Source organism: Abrus precatorius, unplaced genomic scaffold (genome assembly GCF_003935025.1).
Source record: "Abrus precatorius isolate BTA unplaced genomic scaffold, Abrus_2018 Scaffold7, whole genome shotgun sequence".
NCBI lineage: Eukaryota > Viridiplantae > Streptophyta > Magnoliopsida > Fabales > Fabaceae > Abrus > Abrus precatorius.
The window spans coordinates 36,856,194-36,880,997 of NW_020874417.1; the positions used below are offsets into that span (position 1 = coordinate 36,856,194).

General features: G+C 30.5%; 4 protein-coding genes across 5 annotated transcripts; 3 read left to right on the top strand and 1 right to left on the bottom strand.

Annotated features, from left to right (window-relative positions):
• The first annotated feature begins 376 nt into the window (after positions 1 to 376).
• On the top strand, positions 377 to 2,204 carry LOC113872291 (60S ribosomal protein L35-like). The gene is made up of 4 exons (XM_027509733.1): positions 377 to 451; positions 532 to 667; positions 744 to 900; positions 1,927 to 2,204. Exons 1-4 carry the CDS (start codon positions 448 to 450, stop codon positions 1,999 to 2,001), a joined length of 372 nt encoding a protein of 123 aa, XP_027365534.1. The 5' UTR covers positions 377 to 447; the 3' UTR covers positions 2,002 to 2,204.
• Positions 2,205 to 3,571: 1,367 nt separating this feature from the next.
• Positions 3,572 to 5,553, bottom strand: LOC113872290 (putative pectate lyase 21). Of its 2 annotated transcripts, none has more exons than XM_027509732.1 (5): positions 5,402 to 5,553; positions 4,908 to 5,259; positions 4,599 to 4,809; positions 4,436 to 4,504; positions 3,572 to 4,032 (listed from the first exon to the last, which is right to left on the bottom strand). In XM_027509732.1, exons 1-5 carry the CDS (start codon positions 5,529 to 5,531, stop codon positions 3,796 to 3,798), a joined length of 999 nt encoding a protein of 332 aa, XP_027365533.1. In that variant the 5' UTR covers positions 5,532 to 5,553; the 3' UTR covers positions 3,572 to 3,795. The 2 variants fall into 2 exon arrangements, with proteins under 2 accessions (XP_027365533.1, XP_027365532.1); XM_027509731.1 differs by having other exon boundaries at positions 4,908 to 5,283; positions 5,399 to 5,553.
• Positions 5,554 to 15,888: 10,335 nt separating this feature from the next.
• Positions 15,889 to 17,863, top strand: LOC113870930 (3-ketoacyl-CoA synthase 19). Its single transcript, XM_027507500.1, has one exon. The coding sequence runs from the start codon at positions 15,987 to 15,989 to the stop codon at positions 17,436 to 17,438; it is 1,452 nt and encodes a 483-aa protein (XP_027363301.1). The 5' UTR covers positions 15,889 to 15,986; the 3' UTR covers positions 17,439 to 17,863.
• A 1,239-nt stretch (positions 17,864 to 19,102) lies between these two features.
• Positions 19,103 to 24,276, top strand: LOC113870931 (probable protein phosphatase 2C 11). Its single transcript, XM_027507501.1, has 9 exons — positions 19,103 to 19,320; positions 21,412 to 21,554; positions 21,713 to 21,811; positions 21,946 to 22,104; positions 22,433 to 22,519; positions 22,614 to 22,705; positions 22,805 to 22,876; positions 23,413 to 23,559; positions 23,854 to 24,276. The coding sequence occupies exons 1-8, from the start codon at positions 19,151 to 19,153 to the stop codon at positions 23,539 to 23,541; spliced, it is 951 nt and encodes a 316-aa protein (XP_027363302.1). The 5' UTR covers positions 19,103 to 19,150; the 3' UTR covers positions 23,542 to 23,559; positions 23,854 to 24,276.
• The last annotated feature ends 528 nt before the right edge of the window (positions 24,277 to 24,804 follow it).

The window sequence follows — 24,804 nt, forward strand, 5'->3', positions numbered from 1 at the left end:
ATAAAAAAGTAATATACATTTTAAAATTTTAATAATAAAATGTGATTAAGTTCAATAATAAATAAAAGTAAATTTCATGTTATAACATTTTTTAAAAATAAATTAAAACACAGATAAGAGCACGACTTGGGGCTGGGCAAGGGAAATGAGGTCAACAGTTCATATTTCAATTGGAGGGCAAATAGGTAATTTGAAGTTGGCCCGCTTTACCTTTTACGTTCAAGGCCCAATTTGCTTAAAAGGTAAAATTTAAGTGGGCCTCCTCACTATCCAAGAAATAAAAAGTAGGGCTAGTTCACAACTCAAATGGGCCAAACCCGTGAACCACCCGAAAAAACCCTTCATATTAACTTAAAAGAACCAAAAACCGTGCTTCGTCCCTCTCGTTGCATAAAAACTAGGGTTTGTAGAGAAGAGGCGCAGCCATAGCAAGAAGCTCGTGAAGCAATGGGTAATTTCCGATACACTTAATTTCTCTCTGTTGTTCTACTTTTTTTTTTAAGTTATGCGATTGAAAGATTGTTTGTGCAGCTAGAATCAAGGTTCACGAGTTGAGGCAAAAGAACAAGGCTGAACTGTTGAATCAGCTGAAGGACCTCAAGGCCGAACTTGCCTTGCTTCGTGTTGCTAAGGTCACTGGTGGTGCCCCTAACAAGCTCTCCAAGATGTAAAAATCGCTCCTTTCCTTAATGTGTTTTTGCATTTGAGGTGTTTGTGTTAATGTCTTTGTTTTGGGGTTGCAGAAAGGTGGTGAGGTTGTCGATTGCCCAGGTTTTGACTGTGATTTCTCAGAAGCAGAAAGCTGCGTTGAGGGAAGCTTATAAGCATAAGAAGTATTTGCCACTTGATCTGCGCCCAAAGAAGACAAGGGCTATTCGCAGAAGGCTTACTAAGCACCAGGTAATCCCTTCTTCTCTGGTTTAACCCTTTTGTTCACCATTCAATGCAACGCTTTACTCACTCCTAATCACATGTGCTATAGTAGTTTTTCGTTTTAAAATTTAAATAAATTAATTAACTTTATTAATAAAGGCTTGCATTTTCTTCATTTTTTTATTGATTAGCTGTTCTAGTTTGATTGTCAGTTTTGTGTTGTATTAAATTCTCCATTTCGCTACTCCCATTTTTGTTTCCCTTTTTTTTTTTTCAAGATTTACCTGTATATTGTTAGAATTTGTTATCCCATTACACCCTTGTAGCACTGTTTATTTGTTTTTTTTTGGGGGGGTGGGGGGTGAAGGAACAAATTCACGACGCTCTAATTTTGGTGTATTCTATTTAGCTGACGTCTATCTGAACCAAATGGTTGGTTAATAGAATTAGGATGTTTGTTGATTTTTGAGATTGGTAGTTATCCCCTCCGTTATACTTTGTTATATACTAGTCTGGTGAGAATTGAGATAGAGTTCTAGTACCCCTTTTTGTGTATGGGTGCTGCTGAAGTTACTGAATATGACTTCTGATGTCAGAATCTATCGGAAAATGGTTGTCCTTGGGTATAGGGTGCCAGCAGTTGACCCATTCACATCATCTTTCGCACTGAAATATGTTTTATGGATACCATTAACTTTCAAACATGAGTTTAAAACAACCTTGATTAGGATTTATACAAAATCTTGCTCTTAACATCATGGACACACCCTCTTTTTTTAATTTTGATAGAAACAAACAAAAATTCCACAATTTTTCCAGTTATTTATTCCTATATATGAAATTTGTCAGAGATAAATGGAGGAGTATACAACTAGTTTTTCTTAGATTCCACAATATAGATTATTTTTTTAGCTTTTGCAGTTTTTATATACTATTTTCAGATTGACGTGATTGTGGAATGATTTATTCTTTTGTAATTGTTTCGCATCTATATTTGTTGGAGCTGGCCAACATGTTATTGCTCCTGAGATTCGTAATTTCTTTTTCATGCAGGCATCATTGAAGACTGAGCGGCAGAAGAAGAAAGAGACGTATTTCCCAATGAGGAAGTATGCTATCAAGGTGTAACATTAGAGCAATCGTATCTTTTAAATGGACTTTTACATCCGTTTATACTTGACAAGTTTTGATACATCTCATTTTGTAGTTTTATGTTGGAATTATTGGTTATGTTAAATTTCATGTCTTAGACCTGGGGTCTCTTTCTTGAAGCTACTAGTATTTATGTGGATTGTTAGTTTCTATCTTTAATATGGGACTGGGATTTCTGCTGATTGTTAGTCTACAAGTGGATTTCTTCTAAAAAGGGAAGAATGCTTTAAATTCTTGCCATTTCAATTATCGACGTTTTCATCTACAAATTTTCTGTACACTGATATTTGAATCTTTAATCTCACCATATCCAGCGCAGCTTCTTATGGCTACTTTCAAATTATTTCAATATGTTAAGTCAAACAAATGACTATGAGAGTAGGAAATTATCCTTCCCTATTTTATTTAATACTTTTATATTCGTATAATTTTGAATAACCCTGTAAACCTAATATTGATTTTGTTGATAATAGTACGGAGTACGCATCACTTTACATAAACTTTTCGAATGAAAATGTCTGGTGCATTGGTCTTAATTTACCTTTTTTCTTACATGTTTTTATATTCTTAACGAGTGGTTTATTTTATAGGATTTTGTTGACTTTAGCTTTTAAAAGTTGAGTTTAAGTATTCATAACTAGAAAACATTTATGAAAAAAGTATGCAGATATTATATTTGAAGTTATAAAAATACAACAAAAAAGTTTTAATAAAATTTTACTATTATTAGTTATTTTATAAATGTTTTTAGTTGAGAAATTAGAGATTGACATTGAATGTTGTCGTGCGTATAAGTAAGGATATTAAAAGTGGGGGGTTGAATTTGTGTATTTACAATTTATATTTTTTAATCTTACTATAGTTTATGATTCTTAATTGAATTGAGGAAACTAGCTAGAATGACTATATTGTTACGTAGAACTACGTTGTAAAGACGTCTGAATGTAAGTGTTTTAGACCAACCTGACTTATTCGATGGTTGAGTGGGTTATTTACATAAATCCGAAAGTGTTACAGTCCAATTTTACTCAATTGATGGTTGAGCGGGTTGTTGACATAAATCCAGGGTCAGCTTTGTCCGGCCCAATTCTCTTATTTATTTATTTTTATTTTTTGTTACATGTCTGAATATAAAGGTAATATATATATATAATATTTTTTAACTTTACCCGTGATCCAAGCACTACGACAATTGATGCGCAAAAGAATGGCACATACCGAACATAAAAACATCATGGCACTAATCTCTTGTTCTCGTTCAGACCATCCAAACTCCTTCCAAATGATTTGATGACAAAGTGACATAAAAGAATAGGAATGTTTCCGGGAATTAATGTATCCTTTTCAAATTATCAACTCAGAAAAAGCGATCTTATTTTCATACTTCATATGCTTGGCGTGAAGTCAAATGTCAAGAAAGTTGACAATGTGAATTTAGTACACTTGGCGTATAGAATTCTCTTGCTCGATCACCACTTGTATAAACTACGAAAATAAATTTAATAAAAGGGCACGGAAGACCTCAAAAGTCACAGCTAAATATTCCAAATTTGAGTAGCTTCCGACACTGAAAATGAATTCTTATTCGCGACAGGTATAAATACCAAAATGCCAAAGTGTCAGACCAACAAAGTTGGCTACGTTCACAGAATACAATAATTATGCTAGTACTACTCGAATTAAAAGAGCGGAAATTTGAACCTTTTCTCTTGAATGTATTTGATGTTATGTCAATGGTGAGTGGTGACATAAACCCGCAGTGCAATGAATTTAGTTAATGACCACATTGTCTACTGGCCTACAAATGGATTGCCAACCTGTAGATAACTGTAGGACTTCTCTGAGAGAATGTGCAGCTGCTTCCATCGTCCAAGTTTGATAATATTCACTAGGATGGAACATGGATTCTTCTCTGTATTCTGTTAGTAAGCATGGTTGAGCACCATTCAGAAACATGTCACCTTCAGATATTACGAAACCAGACTTCTGCTCTTCCTTATCTGCAGCCTAGGGAACCATTTTTATCACAAACATTAGTAACCTCCGGGGTATAAACTATTAAGTGCTGTCCAATACGGCTGATCTGAAGGGTAAAAACCAATTTTTGGATCGCAGAAATTAAGTGGGCGATAAATGGTAATAGTACACAACTATGTATTTGCTAAAACGATATAACGAAATTGAATATTTCAAGAAGTGTACAATTATTTATATGTCTGGACTTCAGACTGATCCTAAGAACAATATTAATGACTCATAAACTGAGACATTAGAATGGGTAAAATAAACACTCCTTTTTTGGGTGACCTTTGGGTTTTAGAGATGAAAATTTGAGAAGGTAATAGGCAATGAAGGGCCCAAATTAACTCTGATAAAACAGAAAACGTGGAGTGAAGAGGAAATTATTTACCTTCTCGGTATAAAATTCGAAAGTTTTTTTCTTAGCTCCTGCTTCATATATGTTGCATTGAGAGTATATCTGCAAAATGATTTCCAAGAAATCAATCATTTCCTCATTACCTAGAAAATGCAAAGGAAACTCAAAAGGCTGAGCATGATAGCAGCACACTCACCTGGGATTCAACACTAGCACAAACAGCATATATTCCCCAGTTTCTGGTGTAATTGTTGTACAGATGAACTTTTCCAAATCTCACACGAGGCTGCCTTTGCCGTGTTCCATCAAAGAAACAATGATGAATCGTCACACGGATGCACCTATCGCCAACATGAGACGGGTCAGCTCCAATTAGCATGGTCTTGTCATGCTGTGCAAAGTAACACCTGATGCCACAATCAAAGTAACCCATTACAACACAGCACATTCAATCAATCACCGTTACAGTTCACAATTCAGTCAAAAAACGAGAAAACAAACCCACCTAGATATAGTAATATCGGTGCTTTGCCTAGTAATGTCTATGAGGCCATCATCGTAATCACGAAGACTGCATCTATCTATCCATATATGCCTAGAATTTGGTTTAATTTGAATGCCATCCACATCATGACCCCTACCACCCTCAAACTCAAGGTTGCAAATGATGATGTGTTCACATTCTTTCAGCCTCAAACCCTTGCCAGTGAATTTTATCCTTTGACCTCTGCCATCTATTGTCTTATAAGATGAGACACTGAGGTACGATGAAAGATGAATTGTACCTGAAACCTCAAAAACAATCCACAGAGGTTCCTTTCTACGACATGCATCGCGAAGGGACCCAGGACCGTCATCTGCAAGGCAATGGACGATTTCAAACATCAATTCACCGTAACAACTTCAATTTTCTAAAGAAAACGCCGTTAATTTTGTTGAAATAATCCTAATTATAATTAGGATTGATTATTGTCTTAAATTAAATTAAATTAAATTGACCTGCAAGGGTTGTGACGAAATAGAGAGAACCGTGGAGACCACCGATGGAGTGGCGGCCGAAACCCTCGGCGCGACCGGCCAGGGCCCTCAAACTCGAATCAACATCACCGTATGGTAGCATCCGCGCCATTTTCACCCTCCTTCTTCTTCAATTCCTCGTTTAACTGTTCCTCTTTTTAGAACAATTTTTTTTTACAGGAACAAAATTTAGGTGCTCTCAGCCTCGTGGAGTTATTTTTTAATTAAAATTAAACTATATTAAATCCATATTTTATATTCTCAATTTAGTCATAAATTATTACGTAATAAAAACTATTTTTATAATCATTAATATAAAAATATATTTATCATATATTTTAATTAATTTAAAATGTACAAAATGAAAATATTAATTAATGATATCGAGACTCAATATATATATATGTAAAATATATTATATATAAGATGTCAAATTTAAATATTTACATGATAATAAAAATAATATAAAATAATTTAAGTAGTTTTTAAATTTAACGTCTATATCAATGAATTCTATTACGAACAAAAAAATTATTCATTAAATAAGAATGGATTTATATGTGAGCAATAATACATAAAAATAAATAAAAATAAATATGAGTATAAGTATTATAGTACTTATTTTACTTTATATTTGTAAAATATATTATTAAATTATACTCATTAAAATTATATATATTGTCTCCGACATTTTAATTATTTTAGCTATATATATATATACTTTAGAAAGTACTTAAAAATGAAAGCTCACGATTTTTTTTTATTACGATTAAATTGAACTTAATTAAATAAGTTTATTTCGTAAATTTTTAATTAAATATTTTATAATTACAATATAAAGTAATGTTTTTGTGTCTAACTGCATATAATGAATATAAATATAGGTATATGAGCTTATACTTTATAAAGATTAGAATTAAAGGAGGTAGACTGGTGAATGAATATGGGCTTAAATATGTAATACGCGTGGATACTATCCCTAATGTTGAACATTAATGTAAAACTACTCAATTTGAAGGATATTAAATGAGTTTATGGGTAAAATATGATATCTAAATCCATGTTAAAGTTTAACTATTTCAAATCTTTAACTTTCGGAATGTAGCTAAAAATCTAAAATTGAGTAAAAAGATATTTTAATTTCCTTTCCTTTAAAACATTAAAAAAAATGCATATTAAAGGAACTTTCCCCCTCCTCTGTTTCATTGCAACTTAATTGTTGAATACATTTACCGTCTAATTTAATCATGCAATTTCTGTGGAAACATTGATTGATATCAGGTCAATTATGAGGGTCAGAACTAATCTTTCAAAATAGTTATATGATATTGCCATCACATATCACAATCAAGCTATTATATAACTAAAGAGATAAGGTGCACTTTGCTGTAAATGGTTTTAGATTTCATGTTGACACTCAACAATCAATATAAAATATTGTCACTCACGGTGCTAATCTCACTCAACTATGAATGATATTAACTCAAATAATATTATGTTACATGAATGATACTTGTTTTAATTATTTTATTATTATTTTTTTAATCCTTAAAACTAAGTTTAAACATTCGTAAATAAAAAAATAGACAAATATTATATTGACGTTATAAAAATATAATAAATATTTATCTTTTTAATAAATTTTTATAATTAACTATTTATTCTTATTCTCAGATTTAAGAGCTGAGGTAAATAAAACTGTTTTATTAAATATCTATATATAAAATTAAATTTTTTAATATAAATTAAGAAATAAACTCTGCCACTTACGAAGTCCAAAATTTACCAAGGGAAAATGGAATTAATGACATCTCAAGTATTCCTTTTATTATTAAATGCATGGTATCCAGCTTGTGGTTTAATACTTAGGTCGAAATACAGCCATTAAAATCATTAAATTAGACAGCAACTTAAACAAAAGATATTTGATCTAGCATTAATGGCCATGTTTGACAATTACTTAGATTGTTTAAAAGAATAATTCAATTAATTAAAAAAAAAACAAATCAGTACTCACTAGAAACACCCACTCTACCTAATGTGGTTGGACAGCTGAAATTAGTATATTTATTAGACGAATAAAACTCTTGCATAAAAGAAAAAAAAATCTTCGAGATTATTTGGTATGTAGATTTTTCTAGTTATATTTTTTAGAATTATATTTTCCAAGATTCATGATTTCTGAGGATGTTATAAAAGTACTTGGTGTGCTTAAAATGTTTTTAAAAATATTTCTATGAATATGAATAACAATTTCTCAACTTTATATGAAATTTATATCATTAATACCTCCTTCATGGAATTTTGTTTTTTTGGAAAATATAGTTAAAAATTGTTCATAAAAATATTACTTTTTTTTTTTTTTTTGCGTTAAAGATTCATGTCAAACGTTAAAAATAAAATTTTTGAAAAATTCTTATCAAATGCCCTCTTAAATCAAAATCAAGTATGTTTATTTTTAAATTAAAATTAATTAACCTCGCAAAACACTTTAATTTAGATATAACGTACGACCTGTGTTTTTTTTTTATTGCAATTTTGTATACTTAAAAAAAACTTTCTTTTTAAAAAATGATATACAATTGTAGATATTGTTAAAGGTACAATATAAAATCATTTAGTCATGCTTTATGTTTATAATATGATATTAGAGTTTGTAGCTAGCCTGAGAAAACAAGGTAGATACATTAGGATAGTTGATTTACGACATATATTACATATATTTTAAGCGTGGTATATTACTTTTTAATTGTTATTTAAGTTTATATCAACAAGATTAAAATAATGTTTTTAATCTACGTCCATACATATGATAAATAAATAAATAATTTTTTATTTAAATTTATATTATTTATTGTTATCGTTTCATTTTATTATACAAATCTTGTAATTTCTAATAATGTTTAGTGTTTTTAACACGCTTTAAAATTCATTTAATTTGGCTCTTTTTATATTACTAGTATTTTCTTTCTTTCTTTTTAGTGAAATATATAATTAAAAATAATATTTAATGTCATCTTAGAATTTTAAAGTAATAGATAAATAAATATATTTTAAAATATTTTGTTTATAATATCTTTAGGACTAAATTTAGTATTTAAAAATAACATTTATATTAACAATAATATGATATGTTCAATTAATGAGTTTAACTGCTTATATCTAAACAGTAAATTAGGTTTACCAAAAATTCAATCTTTGGTAAACCTTTGACATTGATGAGTTGACTATATTTTTTGAATGAATAGACGTACGGACTTAAATTAATAGAAGAGGGAGAAAATAGAAATCCTGGATACCTCAATTACAAACTTGTTGGGCGTTGGCAGTTGATCTTTTCATTGTCAACTAGTGTTTATACTAACTTGTATGTAATCTAATTACCTGAATAATATTTTAATCCAATTTAAAATAAATCGTTCAGCAAAATATAATAAATTTACAAAGAATTAAATACTTTTTTTATAATATAAGTATAAGTAACTACTATTATAAAAAAATATTATAATAACACTTATATTAACAAAATTAAAAATTATTTAAAATAAATTAATTACATGCAAAAAAACAGTACAAATATAAATAAAAAAATTTATTATATGACTTTTTAATTTGATTAATTTTTTTAATTAAATTCAATAATATAATGTGATTCATATATATATATATATATATATATATATTAATATAAGATAAATAAAATAAAAAATTTAGATTAAATTTAAGAGTAAAGAAAAATTAGGCTTGTCAAAGGCACCTACTCATGTGAGGCTAAGTCAAGGCATTAATTTGTAGGATAGGTCTATGGTCATTTTAAAATGAAAATAAAGAAGCAAAAGCTTGCAATAGTACAGTACGTGAGTAATGGGTTGCAATAATAATAAAGAAAACTATATAACGTATGGGAGGGGTTTGCATGCTGCTGCTTGTTTCTTCTCAACAAATTGACAGCTGGGAGAGATCCATGCAGATAATGTCCCTCTGTGCTCTCTCTCTCTCTCTGTCCCTTTCTGGCTCCATGCCTTTAAGTCACTTTCTTGTGGCTCTTAATATTCACCTGAATTTTAAATTTCACACACAAGTCATATATACATCAATGAGTTCATACCTCAATTCACACCCCTCATTGGCCGTAATCATCATCTACCAGACATACGTGTATATATGATATGCATTAGACCAGATTCTCCTCCCACATACCATAACCACCTTATTCTTATTGTTTATTTATTAACAACAGATTATCAATAATTATACAAGTTATATAATAAATCCAACATGTGTAAGTGATACTCTCTGTTGCTATAGTTGTTTTATCTTTTCTTTTGTAATTTTGCATCATGTCTTTCTCAGGTTCTGACTGCTAACTAAGTTAATAATAATAGGCATTATTATTGGAAAAATAAGACTTATAAGATTGGAAAAATATCTATTTGAATAAAGATACCTTTCAGAATTAATATAATTTGAGTGAAACTTTGGAGTTTAACGTAATAAAGTGTCTCTAACACAACTAGATTAGTGGAATTTTTTCATAAAAAAATGTTTTTAATATAAATTTACAATGAAAAGCACATCGTGAATTTTTTAATATTTTTTTGAAATATTTATTTATTAAAAATAAAAGTTATATTATATTAATCATGAAAAATTTGATAAATATTTATGTAATAACTCTTTATAAATATTAAATTTTATCAATCTACCTTTAAATAAAACGATATATTTATATTAATGATATAAAGTATAATATCATATTGATATTAAAGTCTTTTAATAACACCACCATACATTTTCTGGTCTCTTTATTTTGGGCAATAATTTCAATAGCAAATAGCCTTGGACATGTTTCTGTTCACAGTATTTTTGGGTATTGTATTTGTAGACACACCTGGCTGCGATAATGCTACAAGTAGCAATCACTCGTTACTCTTAACATAGTATATATCTTTATTACTGCCGGCTCCGTCCTTTTTATAAAAAAGAAAAAAAATAAATTATCAGGATTAAGAAAAATGATTAAATCACTTATGTTTTTTATAAATATAAAATTTATTCTAAAAATATTTATGATATTAAATAGTATAATTAATAATTTATATATTTAATGATATTAATAAAAGAAAGATATAAAAATTTTTTATAATTAATTCATCTTAAAATTATCATTTTTTATAATAAAAAAATTATTTTGATTTTTATAAAAAGTATCGTATATAATTTTAGATCCAGCAGTTTATATAAATTTTTTAAATAAATACTTATTAAAAAATAAAATAAATAAAACTATCATAGATTAAAATTAAGTTGTGTATATTAATTTAAAAAAAAAGTTAGATTAATTTTTAAAAATAAATAAAATTTATAGAATGATTTTGACTTACAAAATAACTTTAATTTATTAAATTTTAAGTTCTTATCTTAGTGAGTCTTGTTAAATAAAAAATATATATTAATCTTAGTCTTAATGATTAAACTTAAGTAATTAATAATATTTTTAAAAAATATCTATTATATTTTAAATTTGATCGTTAATTTTTAGAAAAAAGAAAAAGACTCGTGTGATAATCATTGAAGTTTATAAAATTTCAAATATTTTCATAATTACATATTTTAAAGTTTTTCAAATAATTTGAAGGGATTTATATTAACTCTCCTCTCTTCAAAATTTGTTCTCTCTTCTCCTTCGAAATTCTCAAATAAGGGCTTATGAATAAAAGAGAAAACATTTATAGGGGCATGTGTGTGTGCAGCTTCAAAACCGGATAATTAATAACAGTGGGAAGTGAAGGGATGAATGGCAATTTTTTTTGACAGTGAGCAATCTTTAGACAGAAAGCTAACTAAGTTCAACTAATGCAGTTTTGCAATGAATGATGAGAGAGAGAAGAAGAGAAACAGCTGGTGGTGCATTTCAAAACCCAGATTATAAGGCAAATTTTTAAAATCATAATACATCCCCAACATTTCTTGTCACTAGTTAGCTCAATAATTCACAACAAAAGTCTTAAATGCACATGCATATAATTTCAACGAATTAGCTGCGTGTTGTTATCCCCCTCTTCTTTAATTTGGTGCATTTCGTCCAAACTTTTCGAGTTATATTCCTTTTATTAAGAGTTCTTTTTTCAAGTTAAACTAATTATTTTTAATTAATTTATGTCTAAAAACTTTAATTTTAAAATTTTGATGATAAAACAAAGCCTACTTTTTTTTTCACTGGATACAGTAGTTTTTTTTTTTATTATTCAACTCTAGTTTTGAAAATGTTTAAGCAGATTTTATGCATTTCTTTTTATGATTTAAGCACTTTAATAATGTATAATCACGACCTTCGAAAAGAATTATGCTTAATCGCGAGTTAGTTGTGTGTTGAAGGGAAAAACAAGTCCAAGGTTACGTGTGAATATACATGTAAATATAACAACAACTATAAATTTTAAAATTTTTATATTTTATATAATTTTTTATTTAATTTATATTATAATTTATTATTTTATTAACTATTCAATCTTAAATTTAAGTTAAATAAAAGATTTAGATTAAATGTAAAAATTTTTAAATTTATATTAATATAATTTTTTTTATAAAATATATATATCTTCGGTTAATGATTTTGGTCAAGTCATGCATGATACTAGTTGATACAGCCCAGCTATACAAAGCCAAACACAGGCTACGTGGGGTGACGTGTGTATTTGAATTAAACCACAAAATAAATTATTTTAATAATTAACTACATAAAATAAATATCATGTTGAAATATATTAAGTAAAAAATAATTTATTATATTTAAATTATATAAAATAATCATTTTTAAAAAATTAAAATTATAAAAAAATAAAACGGTGTAATTGTTATTTTTATATTTAAAATAATCAATTATAAAAAGTAAAATAAAAAGAAAGTTAAATAATAAATTAAGAAAATAAATTTTAAATTTTTTGCTTAATTTAATTAAGTTATTTTATTTATATAAAATAAAAATAAATTATAAGTTAAGTTTCAAACAAAAAAAAAACATTTTTTACAACTTTTTTTTCACGTAATCCAATTCCAACTAAATATATTTTATGGCTTTGCGTCATGGATGATGATACTTGATAAAGCCGAGCTGTAGCCATCTCGAAAAGATTTGTTGTATCTACAAAAGGATCTTTAAATATATAAAAACAAAGAAAATTTCATACCTTTTGAATATTTTATAAGAAAATAATGATTTTAAAAAAAAATTTATAAAAATATTATATATGAATATTTTTAATATAGTTTTTAAAATATATTTTTCATAAAAATACTTTACTCATTTTATAAACCTAAATTTTAATTTTTTATAATTTTTTTTCAGTAATAATTTATCACAGATAAGTCAATTTTAGAAACTAAATTTAATTTAATATAAATTTTCAATATTATTGGTAAAATATTTTATTTTTTTAAAATTAATATTTTTTTAACAAGATTTAAAATTATATTAATTTTGATAAATAATTTCTTTCATTTAAATATAATTTATATCTTATTATATTATTTTTTATTTTAAATGTTAAACAAAAATATTATCTATTTTATTATTCTAATATATATTAAATTTAAAAGAAAATAAAAGTTTATATAATTTTATTTTATTCTATCTCCATTCAACTTTTCTGTTATATCATATTCATTGAATATAATATTAAAGAAAAACTGATAGATTAGATAAATGATATGACGTGATTATATATATATATGTTTATGCATCGAAAATAAGACTAATTATTAAGGGATGCCCCAAAAAATGGGGTTCAAAACTTTTAATAATATTAGTTGATTTGGACCTCTTCTTTCAAGTGAGGCTGAATTAGGATAAAATCAAACGTTGGACTCTATATCACGGCTTGGCACCGTCCCATGCGATTTAAGGGTACGAATGAACCAAAGAAAGGGACTTGCAGCTACGATGCTCTCACAAACTGGCGAAGGACCATCATATAGAGGGAATTAGGGTGTTCACGGATTGGTTTGATTTGGATTTAGAAAAAAAAATAATTCAAAATATTTAAAATAGATTAATTTAGTTTGGTTTAAATTTGTAAAAAAAATTTAAAAATCTGGACTGATCTGAACTAAATACAAATAAGTTAGTTTAATTTGAATTATCAGACTGTCTGATTAAATAATTTAAAATAAAAAAATATTATTATTTTTTATTTGAATAATTATTGACATATAATTTTAACACAGTTATATAATATTTCGACACAAATATATAATAGTTCATTGGAATGCTTTTCGAAAAGTATATGTTGTGTTCATTTCACATAATCATGTAAACTACAAGTAACCAATATTTTCAGCATCTTATATGCACCTACCTCTCATTCTTAAAATTGAGACCAGGAATCAATCATCTACCTCCATCGTTAGGGCCGGATTCCTGCTTGTTCACAGTTCTAGTATATGTTTGGTGGATATAATAAAATAAAAAAACTTAAAATATATAAAAAAATTATATAAGAAATGTCTCTCATACAATTTTTTTTTATTCTTATTTAAGAACGTACCTATACTTTACATAAATATGTTCAAGATATTAGAAAAGGGATCAGCTGCTGTGCGATTTTTTTTTATTTCCTCCCAATAATGGCAATGTCATAAATTTAATCAAATGCATAATTATTTTTAAATTTCATTCGGAGAACAGTGTATTTAAATATAATCAATTTATTATACTACATAGAAACAAAGGTCCATCTTAAACCATGTCTCAATTTTTTAAGAAAATTAATTCCCGTTTCAACAGGTGATCGCACGGGTTTCGAATGATAAACCCATCGATAATCTCAATTGATATGCGCGGAATATTATATACGATAACTAAATTCAATTCTTCCGTCGAGAGTAGATATTCAATTCCAAAGTTACAAAAATTAATGGAAAAAGATAAGTTTGTAGACACTGTACTGGCCTAAGGTATTAACAAAAGAATTGTTTTTCAATTGATTAATTAAGAATCTCAGTGGATTACATTGAAGATTTTAAATTGAAATAACACCAGCAAGTCAAGATTCTCAGGCCATGAGATATGAGAACATTCCTTCTGCTTAATTTTGCAGTTTATTTAGTATTCTCATCCATAATTGTAAATTTGAGAATTTTTTTTTACCTTCCTCTTTCATTTCATTCAATGAAGATGGTACGTAGTTTCTATCACCAGATGGAGGGAGTGTGTTGCCCGGGGGGGTGGGGGTACTATGCTCCGAACAAAGGTAGGTGGATAGTTTTTGTCAATTACTTTTTTTTTTTTTATAAAACAAATAGGTGTATTTTAGATGTCATGCACATGTCATATGATATTCACATGCACATGTCATAGGAATGAGCTTATATATTGATGTTTTATTTTGGGTGTCAAATGGGTGAAAGATGAGACATATAGGGAGAAAGGCAAAAAGAGAAAGAAAGTAAAAAATAATAATACTGATATTTTCACATCCATATTTTGGATAGTGTGAGTGAAAGGAAGTATAAGGGGAAAAATAAAAGGTGCGTTTAAGAAAAAGTGATTCTCTGAATCTGCAAATATAAATACTCTTAAGAAATGTGATTATGAATTAAAGGTAGGATGGATGATGCTAAAGTTGTTTACACATTTTAAGAACGGGTTACCAATATTTTAATATGCATTAATCAATGTTAATTAAGGAGTTGATTATTTTGATATAAGGGTTGGGGCAACGATTTATATATGAATAAAACAGTTTATCTTTGTCAGGAAAAAAAAGCTAAATATAATAACAACATATATATCACTGTAATCCATATTACCATATATGACCTTAAAGTTTAAGGTGAGATATCGATTACAGGAATATTAGAGACTAGGAAGTAATAAAGCCACTTCTTTGGGCTGAACATATATTGAAAGCATGCAAATTTGCCTTCATATTAGCGGAACTTAAGCATCAGGCTACTTAATTTAGAGATCGTAACTGGAGAGTCATTAAAGTTTTCTCAACTCCAAGCCGGATGTTAGTTGAGTTCTGAATCTACACTAAAATGCTTGCAAAGATGAAGTTAGCAAATTGAGATTGTGTTGTGTAGCTCTTTGTTGGTAGGTCCACCAAGAATTAAAAACTTTGACCTACTCCAACGAGAATCCTGTTTACACAGCATAAATCATAACTGGCCGAAAAAGGTTGAAACTACTCAGTGACATTTGATTTTTAGAAAAGGCCATAGATCAGTCCTCACACCAACTGAGAGACTAGATAGGATATTTATTTACCTAAAGTAATATTAATGAAAAGACCTCATTTTAATTATTTTCTTTTATTTTTCAGAATGATAAGCACCAATCACAGTCAATATCGTCTGGTTCAGAGTTGTCTGCATGTAGGGCATACCCACAACACATTAACACAACCCTTATGCAACTTGTAAAATGTGATGTACAACTTGCACATTGCATAAAGATACGTTAATTATATACTACACACACATATATATAGATGTATTTGCACTTGAAACAATCACAAATATCCTTCCCTTCCCTTCCCTTCCCTTCCTTCCTTCTCTCTTTACAATGGATCTTTTATTCTTATCCCTCCTTCCCTTCTTATTGTACTCGTTGTTTTGCCTTTCCAAGTTGATTCTTCAACGTAGAGGCCAAACATGTTACATGTTAGCTTACGAGTGCTTTAAACCCCCAGAAGACACGAAACTTGACACGGATTCCTGTGCAAGAATCGTCCTGAGAAACAAGAACCTGAGGTTGGAGGAGTTAAGGTTTCTCCTGAAAACCATTGTCAGTTCAGGGATTGGAGAGAGCACTTACTGCCCAAGAAACGTTCTTGAGGGAAGAGAAGCATGTCCTAATCTTAAAGACACCTACGAAGAAATAGACGAGATCATGTTTGATACACTCGATAACCTCTTCAAAAGGACCGGTTTTTCTCCCTCGGACATAGACATTCTTGTGGTGAACGTGTCCTTGTTCTCCCCTGCCCCTTCTCTCACGGCACGCATCATAAACAGATACAAAATGAGGGAGGACGTAAAGGCCTTCAACCTTGCAGGAATGGGGTGCAGTGCAAGCGTGGTTGGTATTGATGTGGTGCAGCAACTGTTCAAGACGTACAAGAACGCTCTTGGAATTGTTGTGAGCACTGAGGACCTTGGTGCACATTGGTACTGTGGAAGGGACAAGAAAATGATGCTTTCGAACTGTCTCTTCCGCACTGGTGGATGCTCCATGCTGTTCACAAACAAGACTGCACTGAAGAACCGTGCAATCCTGAAACTGAAGCACATGGAGAGGACTCAGTTTGGTGCAGATGATGAGGCTTACAACTGCTGCATACAAGTGGAAGATGAGAAAGGGTATTCAGGTTTTCGCCTAACCAAAAGTCTTGTGAAGTCTGCAGCACAGGCCTTGACAGTGAACCTTCAAGTGATGGCTCCAAGGGTTCTGCCACTATGGGAAATGGTACGGTTCTTTGTTGCATCTATCCAAAACAGTGGCATGAAAAAGAGGGAGATGCTACCCTTTATTACTTCGTTCTTTCTTGGCAATGGTAAAATAAAGAAGGTGGCATTCAATGTGTTGGGAGGGGGTTTGAACTTCAAGTCTGGGATAGAGCACTTTTGTATACACCCTGGTGGAAGGGCAGTTATTGATGGGGTTGGTAAGGGTTTAAGGCTAAATGAAAATGACCTTGAACCTTCTAGAATGGCACTTCATCGTTGGGGTAACACATCTGCTGGTGGCCTTTGGTACGTTTTGGGTTACATGGAGGCTAAGAAGAGGCTCAAGAAGGGTGATAGGATCCTCATGATCAGCCTTGGAGCTGGTTTTAAGTGCAATAACTGTGTTTGGGAGGTGATGAGGGATTTGTCAGAAACTAATGTGTGGAAGGACTGCATAGACAGATACCCTCCAAACACACTAAACAACCCTTTCAAGGAAAAGTACAACTGGATCCATGATGAATATCTTAGCTTTGTGAGGTTGGATTTCAGCAGGGTGGTCCTTTAGGAGGATCCGATACAACGAAAAGACAAGAGAGAGAGATAGTTCAGTAAAGTAACGAAGAAGAGAAAGGAAAAGAAAATAAACAATCTCAAACTATACATGTACTTAGGAAGTTGTGTCATGTTAATTTCCTGCTTTAGTTTTAAAATATTTGTTTTCGTCCTCGTTGAAAAATATAGTCTTAGTTATTGGCCAGATGAAAACAAAGTGTAGAGTAAATTTGTTGAGGTAAACCTCAAAATCCTGTACTGTTGTGTTATTGATGAAATAAAGCTCATGCCATTAATGTGGATATGATATGGTTCTCAGTTGTAGTTGCTGGTAACATAAGTTTCCGTATGGCCGTGGAATTTTATATATGTTTCTCATGAGTGTTCTTGAGATGTAAACTTTTGTCCTGCGTGCTTGCTCATTTGGGTTTCTAAAACCATGGTTTGAATATTTATCTACTGATAAACCAAAAACATGTAATATTTATCTATTCTTACTTTGCAAGCAATCATACTATTACAATAAAATAAAAACATAAACACATTTTTTTTAAAATACACTCTTGGTCACGAAAACATCAAGATGCATGCAAATGCAAAATATGGATCATTACTAGCACATGAAGTGCAGAGTACACTCAAAGTCCCTCATTACTGCCTTACCAAAAGATGGTAGAAAGCATTAATTGGTCCCGTCCTGAGCAACTAGCCAGTAAGAAAATAATAGAAATTGTATTAATTATATGTGTGGCCCTATGTAAAGATATCAAAGTCAAGCTTCCATGACCCTCTGGCATATTTATTGCTTTCTAGCTTTCTCTTTCCTGTGGAATTATATATTTATATCATGAAAGAGGCTTCTCTCTAGATCGTTGTATCTTGACATTATGGATTCCTCAGAACGTGACCATTTAAGCATATAGAGTTTGAATTTGTTTCCAACTCCACATGTCATGACTTATAAAGGTACCTACACTTACCTTCAATGTGCTCCATTTCTTCTTGTGTATATATCCGTTTCCCCAATTCAAAAAAATAAAAAATAAAAAAAACCTTCTGTGGGTAATTTGGTCATTGTGTCATTGAGAGACATTTTATTATTATTGTCGGAGATATAATTATACGGTGCGTGAACATAGCATGTTTATAGTCTCCGTTGATTAAAAAATATACTGGATCATGTTTTTAAATTAAAAAAATGATAATAAATTTATTACATTTCATTTTGTGATTGATTATGATTAGAAATGTGTTTGTTTTTAGGTCTTAATAACATCGTCTTGTTTTACGTCAAATTTATTATAAATTATAACTTTGACGCTAAAATATAATTTTATTAAGTTTTTAAGTATGTACTAAGTATTTTTAAGATTATTAATTACAATACAAATTAAAGAATAAAAAAACGTATTAAAAAATATTAAAAATTATGTTAAATGTGTATTAATAATATTTTTAATAAACATTTTCTCTTTCGGTATTTTATTTCTTTTTTTGAGCCAACTTTGTATATTTTTGGTTAAACTGAAGTTTTATTGTCGTGAACACCACTCTTCATGGGCTTTTGGTTCTTGGGCCTTCTGGTGTTGGGCTTATCCTTATCGCTTTGCAAAAGTGCGAACAAAATTAGAAAAAAAAAAGAATAAAGAGAGTAGAAACTAGAAAAGAGGGGAAGAAGAAAGAAAAAGAAAAGAGGGAGAAAATGAGTAGTGTGAAGGTGGCAGAATGATCTCAAACGTGGACCCTGCAGAACCAGCCACCGCGGCCGCCACCGCGGCCGTCGCAACAGCCTCCGCCGCTTCTTCCCATGAAGATCACTCCGCACCGCCGCCATCTCCTAACATTCTGATGTCCTCAAAGGATCACGATTCTCTCTTCAGCGGTGGCGGCATCAGGTACTGCCTATTCCCCTTTTCTGATTCAATTTTCTATTCCTTTCGACTCTCGATTGAAGCTTTTATTCGCAAATTCATGATCGACACGAACGCCGTCTTTTTGCCTTCATTTTCTTTCGCTCGTTTCTGGCCTGAACAGTATGCTCAGGAACCCATTATATAAGTTGAAATCACGAATTCTTAACTTGAGCAGAAATTTAAGACATTAACATCCTTTTAATTTGCCACCATAATTTTTTATTTTATTTTTGCATTGTAATCATATATTTATATGCTATGATATCATACACAGTAACACAGACTATGCTAGGAGTCTATCTTTTACTGAAGGATGCATCTTTCTTGATATTTAATCGTGGAGTGAATTTGTATTGTCTTTATGTTACTATTTGTTAGTTAGATATTGCCTTTATGGCTTTATGTACACTTCGATACTACTAGTATTATGTTTATGTTTGCTACTATAAAGGGATTCTTCCCCACATGGTGTCCTTTTTTTTTCACTTTTCATGAAATTGCAGAGTTTTGTTTTACAGCATTGTCATTACAACTAACTTCATAGACCAACCACTTGTACCTGCTGCTACTTTTCAGGAACCTCTCTTTGGAGTTATTATTTATAGTTACAATTCATTGTTAGGCTTTAAGTCATGGGTTTAAGAAGAGAACTAAAAACATCATCGTTCATGGTTATAAAAAATTGAAGTTTCTCTTCACACTTGCTGACCCACATTGGTGGCCTTTTCTAGTTGGGTGATGTTGGGTTTGTAAAGTAGGGGTTCTTGTTATCCTTTTAATACATATTTTAGAGTGATACTAGTTTTTATTTATAAAGCATTTGTGCTCCCTGAAAAGGCCTTTTGAAGTTATCAATTTATTTGGCTGTGCCTGCATAAAAACTTCTGTTTTCTCCATATTAGCTGAAGTATTTAGAGAAATAAGGAAGAACTTTTTTAAGGTATTATCTGTGTTAGTAACTTTATATATTTTCGTTAATTTTCCATCTATTCAGGATTGTCTGCTTTCACCCAAATCTTGGGCTGACATTTTTTTTTTGTGTAATAAAAATTGAAAAAGTTCCTTGAAAAAAACTAATGCCTTTATGATTCCTCTGTTGAAAGATAGCAAAACGAAAGATGGGGTGCACACCATGGGATATTACAAGTTTACAACAGTAGTCTTTCAATGACCTAATTATGTTGCTGCGTAACATAATTCCACAATGCTTCTAAGACTTGCCATCTGATGAACGATGGTTTCTCCCCTCCACCAACCATTTTTACCACCTTATGCTTAAACTTTGTGACTAAAAATTCACAGGCCAGTCTTGAACTAAACAATTGATGCATAGACCTTAGAAATCCAAAATCTCTATAACTATTATTCCACACACAAGAAATATGGCTATTGAGATGTTTTTACCAAGTTGAGCGTTCATTCCCAAAATTAGAAGTTAGGGGTCTACCGGCCAAAGCCAAAAAGGTAAGGTAGTTGTTTCCATTCCACCTCTACATTTTCAAAAACAACATCATATCTTTAAATATAAATCTTTGGTTTCTTTTTCTAAGTTATTTCAGTAGGAATACATTAAAATGATGTCTTCAATTCTGAATACATTAAAATAATGTCTTCAATTCTATGACTTTTGAACTAAAAAGTAAAGGATAAGAAAGGAAGCTGAAATCGTACTTTCTTTGATTGTGAAATGAAATATATAGTTTGGAATTAAAAATAGGGAAGTGAGATGTAATATGGGAAAAGAGATGATTTAATGAGTACCTAAGTGAAGAAAAAGATAAAATATACTAAGTAATTTTGGGAAATGTTTTCCGAGTTAAATATCTTTTGATCAATACTTGATACAATGTTGTCTGAACAGGGAAGATATCATGGAAAAGTATGTAGTGACATAATTTTTTTTACTCAGTTACTGTCAATAGTAGTTCTTTTAATAAGCTTCATTAAAAGAAGCAGGGGTTTATGAATTATGAGTTGTTTTAGGCATATCCTTTTTATGTTTTTTGTAATGGCCTTCCAACTCTCAAATATTCAAAATTTTGAAATGAGTAAAGTGCTCTTATTTCTTTCTAGTTTTCTCTCTGGAAGTCGAAATGGGAGGTTCAGCTATGGATATTCCAGCTTCAAGGGTAAAAGGTCATCAATGGAGGATTTCTTTGAGACAAGAATATCAGAGGTTGATGGTCAGATGGTTGCCTTTTTCGGTGTTTTTGATGGTATGTCTAAATTTTTTGTTTTGCATCCCCAAAAATTGATTCTTTGTCATTTCAGACAGTGGCTTTCACTTCCATATTAAAATTGAAACAAATGTAGATTATTTCTGACATTTTCTTTTCTTGTGCGTCTTTAAATTTATTTCTTTTTATCCTTTTAGGTCATGGAGGTTCCAGGACTGCAGAATACCTGAAAAATAATTTGTTTAAGAATTTGAGTAGCCACCCTGACTTTATCAAAGACACAAAGACTGCTATAGGTATGAAATTCATTTTTGTAAAATTATAGGATGCATTAAAATCCTTATATGATATCACATTACAGTTGTTTGGTTTGCTACCTGAATAGTCTAAATATGAACATTTTTTAGTCTAATTGTTTGTTCCATTGCAGTTGAAGCATTTAAACAGACAGATGTTGATTACCTCAACGAGGAAAAGGGGCATCAAAGGGATGCTGGGTCAACTGCATCAACAGCTATGTTGTTGGGGGACCGAATTCTTGTTGCAAACGTTGGTGATTCCAGAGTAGTTGCAAGTAGAGCTGGTTCAGGTAGGTGTTGTGCTAGTTATTTGTGATGAGAGTTAGGTTGACATTGAGCAGGATCTGCAATTGGCATATTTTTAACACCTTGATGAATGTAGGGAATAAACAGCATGTTTCCTTTCACTGTGGTACAAACTACAAACATTGGTTTTTGGTTACTTCAGTTTTGCTCAGTTTTTGGTGTTCATTGCAAGTTGGTTATACCATAAAACTTCATTGCAAGTTTGTTATACTAGTTCAATATGCAAAACAGCTCAAGAAGCAATATGATTTCCTATCCCTGTCCTTTTTTTTTTTCTTCTCTTAGCTGATATGAATGTTTGCTTTAATGTAGCTGTTCCTTTGTCTATTGATCACAAACCTGATAGATCTGATGAACGTCAAAGGATTGAACAGGCTGGGGGATTCATAATTTGGGCTGGTAAGTTTCTTCGTGTGTGGGTGTTTCCTATTTTTTTGGGTGGTTCATCTTTCATAATAAGGGTTGAATATTGCATAGCTGCTGGTTGATCCAGGAACATGGAGGGTTGGTGGTGTTCTTGCTGTTTCCCGAGCATTTGGAGACAAACTTCTCAAGCCATATGTTGTTGCTGACCCAGAAATTAAGGTTGCATAAATCATGAGCTTGATAATCCATTGGTATATCTGTGCTGTTATACTTCATTGTCCTGCTAACTTGCCCCCTTTTGGTGCTGTTATGGCTTAGGAGGAAGCAATTGATGGTGTAGATTTTATTATAATCGCAAGTGATGGCCTTTGGAATGTCATATCAAATAAGGTGAGGCTATCTTTCATGTTAAAGTTGGCCCTAAACAAGATAGATTTTTAGAAGAAACATGATCATGTGAACTTTGAATGGATGATCATGTCAGTCTCTTTCAATTTTTGTTAGGGGAGTTATTCCACTCTTTGCTAACTACTTGTACCAACTACCAAAGCTGATAACTTTGAATGGATGATCTTAAACCCGTTCCTTTTTCATTATTTATTTAAGTGTAAAACCATTACTTATTAGTTTAAGAGCCATCTTCAGATGTTTCATTTGTACACACATTATGTGTACATCTAAGGTCTATGTATCTTTACTATTGCGCTTGATGTCCTATATGCTTGCTGTCTTTATAGCGTGTACATGCAATTTAAGAGCCTCATTTTTCTATCTGGCTTTCAACAATTTAAATTTACGTGTTCAATTTTTTTAATTACTTTTTAGCTCTAAGAATTCTAACACTTTATGCCCACCTGCAATGTCATGTTGGTAACAAATCATTGATGGAACCGGAACATCTGACTATTCCATCCCTGCCTTTTCAGGAGGCCGTGTCTTTAGTACAAAATATCACTGATGCAGAAATGGCATCCAGAGAACTTATTAAAGAGGCTTATGCACGAGGAAGCTCAGACAACATCACTTGTGTAGTTGTTCGATTTGATCTATCCTGATGCGGTTCTTCACTTTAGGTATCTGTCATTTCTCAGTTCTAACGACTGAAATCCAGAGCATAGAAATCAGATATGGGTGTGAAGTTGTATTTTAGTGAATCACTTCTATCAATTACTTTCATCGTGATATTGCAGCTTGTTAATTTATTCTAGTTTTCTAGATAATTTCATCATTGAAATACTTGTAGGTGCATTTTTAATCTCTTAATCCAGCTAATTAATGTGGCCCTCTAAACTGCTAAATTTCCAATTTCACCCCCCCTCCCAAATTTATTTCCATGATCGTTTATTTGTTTCGTTATGTTGTTACAGTCTTAGACTCCCCAACTGGCCAACCACAACCACCTAAACTGGAAGCTTGTTACTGTCGAAATCTACATGCTCAAACCTAGGTATTTATGTCAGTTGCGCATTGCATGCAAGTCTGACACCATATCAGAATATATTAACTACGAGTCGTGATCTTTGCTGGAAATTCTGCATGTCTCGTATTCATTTTATGAAGATCCTTTCACAATGTACAATTTGAGTTTTTATTTTATTTTTTTGCAAAACAGTTTTAGGAGTATTGGACTATAGTGAATTCAAGCGTTCGATGATTTCTCCTTCATCTATTCTATAAAAAAAATTATTGTTGTTTGGTAGTTTCTTCTTGAAATGACTGAGTAAAACTTATATAAAATATGTAAAGAGTATTTGAGAAACTATTTGTTGTTTAATATAAATATACATGTCTATTGAAAAATTGTATCGAAGTCATCATATTTGTGAGTAATATTATTATTTAATAGGAATCATTTGAAAAATTAATTTTACTTATAATTCCAAGTGAATGATTTTTGGTGTTTTGGCACTTGCAATTTTTGGTTTCTCGTGATTTTTGCCCCAATGATACAAAAGTACTAATAATTTTTAAATATAGTTACTAATAACAATTTATCATGTTAAGTCATTAATTATTCACTTTTAACCAATTAAAAAGAATAAATTACACACTTTTCTCTCTTTTATTTAATGTTTTCATCATTTTCAATAGTGTCTCTCTTTTTAATTGGTTAAAAATATATAATTAATGGGATTTAACCTGAGCTATAGATAAATCTTGGTTATAAAATGTGCATATTCCATTAGGCATGTGAATGAGTGTGGTCAAATAAGTTGATATTGAAGAACCTAACACTAGTACACGGTGAGCATAGTTTTTTTTTAATAATTAAAACATTTTCTAATATTTTTAATTTCGCTAACTTATCCTACATAAAA